The sequence below is a fragment of the Myiozetetes cayanensis genome, unplaced genomic scaffold (genome assembly GCF_022539395.1).
Source record: "Myiozetetes cayanensis isolate MyiCay16 unplaced genomic scaffold, myiCay2020 scf12, whole genome shotgun sequence".
Classification (NCBI taxonomy): Eukaryota; Metazoa; Chordata; class Aves; order Passeriformes; family Tyrannidae; genus Myiozetetes; species Myiozetetes cayanensis.
In genome coordinates, this window is record NW_026086826.1 from 26,062,019 (window position 1) to 26,069,802 (window position 7,784).

Sequence of the window (7,784 nt, forward strand, 5' to 3'; positions counted from 1 at the left end):
CCTGGCTCCGCTCCCGCCTGCCCAGGGACCTGGGGTTGTTTTCCTGGGCTGCTAAAAAGATTTAAACCACCCCCACGCCCTCCCTTCCTCTGCTTACTGCCCCCTCTTCCCTCTGCTTTGCGCACCCACCCACCGCCTCCACGGGGTGCGCGGCGAAGCGGGGGTGCTCCCCCCTCTTCCCCCGGGGAGGCTGGGCCGCGGTGCCGCCGGAGGAGGAGGAGGGAGGCGGGGTGGTGTCCCGGTCCCCCCTCCCGTGTCCCCCCCGTCCCGCCCTGCTGCCCAATCCGTGCGGCGGGGCCGGCGCTGCTCCGCCATAAAGGGGCGGCGGGCGCGGCCCCGGGAGTCGAGTGTGTGAGTTCTGTGTCCACCCGCAGCCGCCGCCGCGCCCAGGTACCGGCCCGCGGGAGGAACGGAGGGAGGGGGTGTCCCTGGCCGCCACCCGCCGCAGGCCCCCGGGGACGCGGTGGGGGGGGGGGGGCAGCCCCGGGACTCTCCAGCGGCCAGACGCTCCAGGGGAAAATGCCTCCTCTGGGGGAAGGGGGGGGGGATGGTGATGGAGGAAGTGGCAGCTCGAGTTTTCTGTTGAAAACATTCGCTTTGCAGTTTTTTGGTTTGGTTTGTTTTTTTTCAATCCTCCCCCTCTCCCTCCACGAGGCTCTTCAGCTGCTCGCTGAAGAAACGTAGGGACATCACTCCTTGTCGGGAGATGCGCGCGTGGGTGATGCTTCTGGCAGGGGAACGGGGCAGTGGAAGCTCCTGCTGGGAGCGGGTTGGCTGGGGAGGGCTCAGCCCGAGACCCCCTGCAGGGGAACAGGATGTTGGAGCGACTTCCCAAGTCACTCCACATTTCCAAACTAGGCATTTCTAAGTTCCTGAAAACACACGTGGAGCCCGATTGCTGTGAATCTGACACGAGTGGGCTGGCTGGCAGGCTCTAGGATGTGCTGAGCTGTGGAGATGCTGCAGCTTCCACCAATTGGGACCAGAGCCCCTCCGACCTCCCCATCACTGCCTGTGGGTGCTCAGAGCTTGCTTGTGCTGCCTGTTGCTTCTTCTCCTGCCCTGGGACCAGGTTTGGATAACCTTAGCTGGGCTGAGAAGGCAGCTGGGGTGTCCAAGCGCTCCTCAGTGAAGCAGGTTTAGTAAGAAAGGCCCAGTTAAGCTTTCCTTGTATTAGCCTTGCTCAGGAGCAGTGATGAGTGTAGTGGTGAAAAGTTCACTGAGGGCTGAGGAGCGCTTTGGAAGTCTGTTGCACAGTGGATGAGATCTAGTTTATTGGCAGGAGTTTGGGTATTAATGGGACTCTTTGAAGGGATTGCTGCTCCTGGAGCAGGGCTTCCATGGCTGCCGGCATCTGCCTGAGCTGCCGTGTGTTCTCCCTGAGGATATGCAACCACTGGAGATGGCAACCAGCCCTGTGGCCGAGCTGTCTCGTGCTCCTCCCTGGCAGGGTTGGCGGAGGGGAGTGTGTGAAAAATGTGGGAGCGCAGGAAGGGCTCACAGTTGGGGTTGTTTTTGATTCCTCCGTGCAGGAACCCCCTCGTCAGGACTGCAGCCATGGCCACCTCGGCAAGCTCCCACCTGAGCAAAGCCATCAAGCACATGTACATGAAGCTGCCGCAGGGGGAGAAGGTCCAAGCCATGTACATCTGGATCGATGGGACAGGGGAGCACCTCCGCTGCAAAACCCGCACACTGGACCACGAGCCCAAGAGCCTTGAAGGTGAGAGGGCAGGTGCAGGACTCGCAGCCCCTTACCAGGTGGAGAAAGGATACCATTTCTCTCTTTCTGTGGCAGAAGGATAGTTTTTAGGGAAGACGTTCCTCCTCCACCCCCTTCTGATTACCTCTTTGCCCAGATACCCTAGGGGAATGTTCCCAGCTCTCCAGATGTAGAGTTTCAGTTGGATGCCTGGGGGCTGGGAGCCCGTCCTTGGTGCTGTGGATGGGGCTGTTGGCAAGGACTGGGGGCTGTTGGCAGGGGCTCGGTGGCCCATTGACTCCCGAGTACTCGTTTTGGCCGGAAGTAGTTTGGCAGAAGAAAGTGGAGGGGAAAGAATGGAGCTATCCGGTGTAATTAAGAGCTTGTGTCCCTCAGAACAAACAGTCCCAGCTTACACAATAATAGCATTAGGATTTTCCCCAGGTTGCCATGGTGCTGGCTGGAGACAGTTATGAAATGAAAATACTGTGTGTGACTGAGAAGAATTATCTTTTTTCTTTTTCTTTTTTTTTTCCCCTCTCCTTTCCCCTTTTTCCTCTAAGGGAGTGGTTGGCACAGCTCCTTTGAAATCATTGTGCTTCCCATCCTCCTGCTTTTCCCTGGGACATGGAGGAGATAACGTTGCCCACGTGGAGTTCACTGCTGCTCCTCCTGTGCTTTGACCTGGAGGGCAGTGCACAGCCCAGAGGGGTAGGCAAGGGGCCACGTTGGCCACACTCCCCCTATGAGATTCCATCTATATGTGATTTGCTTTCCCATCTTCAGGTCATGTAACATGGGGAAGAGTATTCCATGGCTTCCTCATTCCCATGGCTTGAAGATGTCTTGTCCTCTGCCCTCCCCCAGCTTGTCCAGCTGGGGAGACTGGGTGCTCTGCTCATCCCTGTGGTTGTTGTGACATGGGAAATGTCCTCAGTGCTGCTCAGTTCACTCAGGCTTGGCCAGCAGCCCAGCAACTTGTTATTTTCCAGGGTGGCTGAGGAGTTGTACTCCTCTGTTTTTGCTTATTTTGGGTTTTTTTTTGCTTCCTCCATTTGGAACAGAATCAGCTGAGCTGGGATTAAACCCATTGTAGGCCTGTTCTCTATAACCATCTTCACCTTTGTCTTTCTGGAAGGCAGCAGGGAGCTCATCCTCTGGTGTCCAGGAACCCTGGGTCAGTGTGGCTTGTTCCTCTCTCCACTCCAGATCTGCCTGAGTGGAATTTCGATGGCTCCAGTACCTACCAGTCTGAAGGCTCCAACAGCGACATGTACCTGCGACCTGCTGCCATGTTTCGGGACCCGTTCCGCAAGGATCCCAATAAACTAGTTCTCTGTGAGGTCTTCAAATACAATCGCCAATCTGCAGGTGAATGGATGTTCTCCCTTCTCCTGGCAGAGGTGGTATTTCTGGGGAGGGGAAAGGAAGACCTGTCCAAATGCTGTCCATGCCCTTATCATCACCCATGAGACAAAAATAATCCGTACCCTGACAGTAAAGGGCAAACAAAGTGCTGGCAGTGGAGAAAGGGCTGGGCCTGGGATTCTTCACTACTTCTGTTGGGACTCAAACTGTAAATGAACTGGAAATGGGGAATGGAGGTGGAGGTGCTAATAAGCCTTGTGTCACTTTTCCATTCTAGAGTCAAATCTCCGACACACCTGCAGGAAGATTATGGACATGGTGTCCAACCAGCACCCCTGGTTTGGCATGGAGCAAGAGTACACTCTCCTTGGGACAGATGGACATCCATTTGGCTGGCCTTCCAACGGCTTCCCTGGACCCCAAGGTAACCTTTTGGGAGTCTACGCTGGACCAGATCAGGAGTGTTTGAACTGTAATCTGTGTGACACAGCTTCAGCTGAAAGATTGGAGATGTTTCTAGAACCAATGGTGAACAATAGCGAGTGACATATTGGCAAAAATTAACAAATCATTACAGAAAGGCTGAAGTGGGGATTGGCCACATCCAAATTTGCTGCTTGGTTCGTTAGTCTGCAGGGCACTTAAACCTGTGGGGGACTTGCTCTCCATCAGTGTTCTACTCTGCTAATTCTTCCATGAAAAACAGATTATGGGGCTTTTCCACGCACCCCAAGCCTTTGGAGAGTACTTCACTCTGCGTTCTTGGTCTTCACTGAGTTTAAGCGACTTCCTTGTGGAGGCTGATGTTCACCCGTGCTGTTGCAGGTCCATACTACTGCGGTGTAGGGGCGGACAAAGCCTATGGCAGAGACATTGTGGAGGCCCACTACCGAGCGTGCCTTTATGCTGGCGTGAAAATTGGAGGAACCAACGCAGAAGTGATGCCAGCCCAGGTAAATTGTTTCAGATGCCTCATGGAACGAGACAGTAGTACGGAAAAATTCCAGGCAGTGGGAACTCTGGCTGCCTGCACTGAGCTGTGTAGTTGTATCACGGATCAGGGAGTGGGAGGTGCATTGTCGTGATATAATCTCCAAACACTGAGCCTGTGACTCCTCCTCCTTGCAGTGGGAGTTCCAGGTGGGACCATGCGAAGGGATTGAGATGGGGGATCACCTCTGGATCGCACGCTTCATCCTGCACCGGGTGTGTGAAGACTTCGGTGTTGTCGTGTCCTTCGATCCCAAACCCATCCCTGGGAACTGGAACGGTGCTGGCTGTCACACCAATTTCAGCACCAAGAGCATGAGGGAAGACGGAGGTCTCAAGTAAGTGTTCTGAGATGGGCTAGCGACATCTGTGTGCTGGGCAGCAAGATTTTCAAAACTTTTGGTGACACAGGAGATGTTGCTCTAGTGTTTGGTGTTACGCTTGAGCCTTTCTTCCAGATGATTTTTTTTTTTTTTTGCTTGGTTGGTTTTTGTGTTTTGGGTGTTTTTTAATATATATATTTATAAATATATATAAATATATACGCTCTCATCTTGATGCTGGGTGGGCAGCTCAGCCAGCAGTACAGCCCCATCAGTGCTGACAAGCACAAGTGGCCAGGATGGAACTGTTCCTAAAAGCCTGTCTGGTGCTTCATCTACCAATGCTGGAAACAAAGAAACTCAGCATAAGCCTTTTTCTAGTCATTATCTTCTAATTTTTTTTTAATAACTATAATGAAAGAGAAAGACCATTTGCTTCTGTCTAGGCAAGGCTGTGGAAACAGATGCCATGTCTTCCTAAAGATCTTGGAAATGTAAACCCTGAGTTCTTGTATGGGACTGGTGTGCTGAGTGCAGTCAGGGGCCCAATGGCACTGGGTTGCAGTGGAGTTTGGTGGAGGGATTCCTCCTGGCAGCCCTGTTTTCTTGCCTTAGTTTTGGTGATGCCCAGAGATAATGAGCCAACTCGTGCCTGTGTGAGCTTCACAAACAGAAACATCAGTATTGAGAAATCTCCCCTCTGAGAGCAGGTTTCCCAGTGGCAGTGTGCCTGGGAGGTTTGGCTGTGGGTTGAACCGGTGGTGTCTCACAGGCAGCACTCCCAAGGGATTCTGTGGTATTTGGCCATGAGGATCCTTTTCCAAGAAGCATCCTACATCAGCAATAGGAGTGGAGAGAAGCCCCGTGTTGGACTGATCAGCAAAGGGGGTTGTGGGGCATGAGGCATCATCATAAAGTGGCTTGGGGACAGCAGTGAATCTCGTGTGGCTTTGCCACAACAGCCCAGAGTGGCTTGGCTCGTCCTGTCCCTCAGACACTCACTGTGCCTTCCCCTCTCCATCGCTCCCTCCACAGGCACATTGAAGAGGCCATCGAGAAGCTGAGCAAGCGCCACCAGTACCACATCCGTGCCTATGACCCCAAGGGGGGGCTGGACAATGCCAGGCGCCTGACAGGTTTCCATGAGACATCCAACATCAACGAGTTCTCCGCTGGTGTGGCCAACCGCGGTGCCAGCATCCGCATCCCCAGGAATGTGGGCCACGAGAAAAAGGGCTACTTTGAGGACCGCCGGCCCTCGGCCAACTGTGATCCGTACGCTGTGACAGAGGCCCTCGTCCGCACGTGTCTCCTCAATGAAACTGGGGATGAGCCGTTTGAGTACAAGAACTAAGCAGACTGTGCCCACAGACACCACCTTCCCCCTGCTCTTCCCGCACCCTTAAACTTCCCTTCTAGATGTAATCCCAAGGGTACAAGATAACATGTTTTGTGTTTCAGTAACTCTTGTTGTATTGAGCTGGGGGAGGAAGGCAGGTTTAGTTGTATCGATGTCTGTTTGTCGTTGACTCCTCGGAAGATGAGAGGAGGAGAGGATGTTAGAGAACTTTTAACCACTGTTTTATTTTTTTTGTCTAATTCATGTGTACATCTGATGGGATCCAGTGGCTTCCAGGGACAGACTGCACACAGAGAAAGCCAGTAGGAGAGTGGAGAGCTTAAAACTACAGCTGACTTCCCCGAGAGTCCAGATGTAGGGTGTGAGCCCTGCTGCTGGCTCTCTGCAGACTAATGGTTCTCTAAGGTTGGTGCCCTTCTGCAGAGAAGGGAAGATGGGAGCTGTGATGGAGCCCCACGTCCTCCTGCTTGTATGAGGAGATGATGAGGAGATCATCACTCTCTGGCCACTTTCAGATTTCTGGGAATCTTCTGACATTGAGCTCAGCATAAGAGCATTGAGGAGAACTCCTGGTTCTGTCACTGGAAGTCAACCAATCTCTGGCTCATAACACAGAGTGAAGTAGTATTTTTCTATTTAAATATAAAAACAGCAAAAAAAAATATATATGAAAGTGTTTTTTTCTTAAAAGAGATGATGTTCCAATGCCTCATCCAGTTGGAGCAGGCAGAGCTCTTGCGCATGCTGTCTGAGAGCTTCCAGGTGGGACTGAGGGTGAGCTTGGAGGGCTTGATGGAAGAGACTTGGATGAGATTTGTTTCAGTGTGGAGTGGAGTTTGCAGGAGGCGGCTCCCAGAGCCAGTTGCCTGCAGAAGCATCACTGTTAACTCGAGTGGCTATGATGCACTAACAAGTGTGTAGCTCAACAGGAGGAAGGTGTCCTGAACTAGGAGTTGACCGGTCAACTTCCCCACCTTCCGGACACAGCTGTGGGTGTGTTACCTTTCCAGCAGGGCTAGCATGTCACTTAAAGCAGGGCTTTTGATAAAGGAAAAAAAGAAGTTTTAGATTTTTTTTTTTCATAATGTTCTTAGTTTCTCAAACTGACTGGTTTTACAGAGACCGTTGATGCCACTGTTGTGTCCTGGCTCTCTGGCTGCCTGCCATCCAGCCGTGATGGGAGCTGGGAGAAAGGGAGAGGCCACTTGTCCCTCCCAGTCAGCCCTGGCACCCCAGGTCATTCGAGGGGGTGGGTTAAAACGTTCCGGGATTTTACACTTGGATATATTAGATGGTGCCAGTTATATTCCGTTGCATTTGGACTTCTTCCAAATAGTTCTTGTTTTTTTTATAATAAAAAATGAAAAAAAGAACAAAACCTCAACTCTGACTTTTGCAGCTTCTTTTTGTATGTGTGTTTGCCTTTGCCATTTGAAGGGAGTTTGATAGTCTATAGATGGGGCTTTCCATTGTTGGGGTGTTTTTTTTGGGAGGCAGGGGTCTTCATGTGGGCTCTGAAGAAATTGGGGTTTTGTCAATAGTGACTGGTTCTCCAGTGAGTAATGGTCCAGATGTGACTTAAGTGGAGTTCCTTTGGGAGGGGAAAAGGCCTGGGCTTCTGAGTTTCCATGGAGAGAGTTCTGGGGTCACTACAGGTGTTTGTGCATCTCCCCAGCCTCCTCCCATACAAGTTCTACAGGATATAGAAATCCTACAGAAAAAGTTCCAGCAAACTTCATTTTTGAAGAGGGCTTTGTGGAAGAAGACCCTTTCCCACTCTCCCTATTGAGAAAATGCTGTTCTTCCACCTTTGGCACAAAACCAGTCATTTAGAAAAGTAACCAAGGTAGTATAAATGTGTCACTTTGCTTCTGTGGTTTTTTGTTTAGCCTGTGATGCTATTCCCCAGCTCCCTGGGAGGTACTTCCCGCAAGGGTGGATGCTTTTTTTAACCATTTCCATCTTTAAACCACAGTAAAGCATCCTGCTGGGCTGATGAGGCCATTCCTGCTATTGTGCTTTTGTGGAGCAACTGTTCTTT

At 51.8% G+C, this 7,784-nt stretch overlaps 1 protein-coding gene across 2 annotated transcripts; it reads left to right on the forward strand.

Moving 5' to 3' along the window:
- The first annotated feature begins 243 nt into the window (after nucleotides 1-243).
- GLUL (glutamate-ammonia ligase) lies at nucleotides 244-7,127 on the forward strand. Of its 2 annotated transcripts, none has more exons than XM_050306729.1 (7): nucleotides 244-390; nucleotides 1,533-1,723; nucleotides 2,912-3,073; nucleotides 3,348-3,494; nucleotides 3,896-4,023; nucleotides 4,199-4,398; nucleotides 5,419-7,127. In XM_050306729.1, exons 2-7 carry the CDS (start codon nucleotides 1,558-1,560, stop codon nucleotides 5,735-5,737), a joined length of 1,122 nt encoding a protein of 373 aa, XP_050162686.1. In that variant the 5' UTR covers nucleotides 244-390; nucleotides 1,533-1,557; the 3' UTR covers nucleotides 5,738-7,127. The 2 variants fall into 2 exon arrangements, with proteins under 2 accessions (XP_050162686.1, XP_050162687.1); XM_050306730.1 differs by lacking the exon at nucleotides 244-390 and adding an exon at nucleotides 881-1,014.
- The last annotated feature ends 657 nt before the right edge of the window (nucleotides 7,128-7,784 follow it).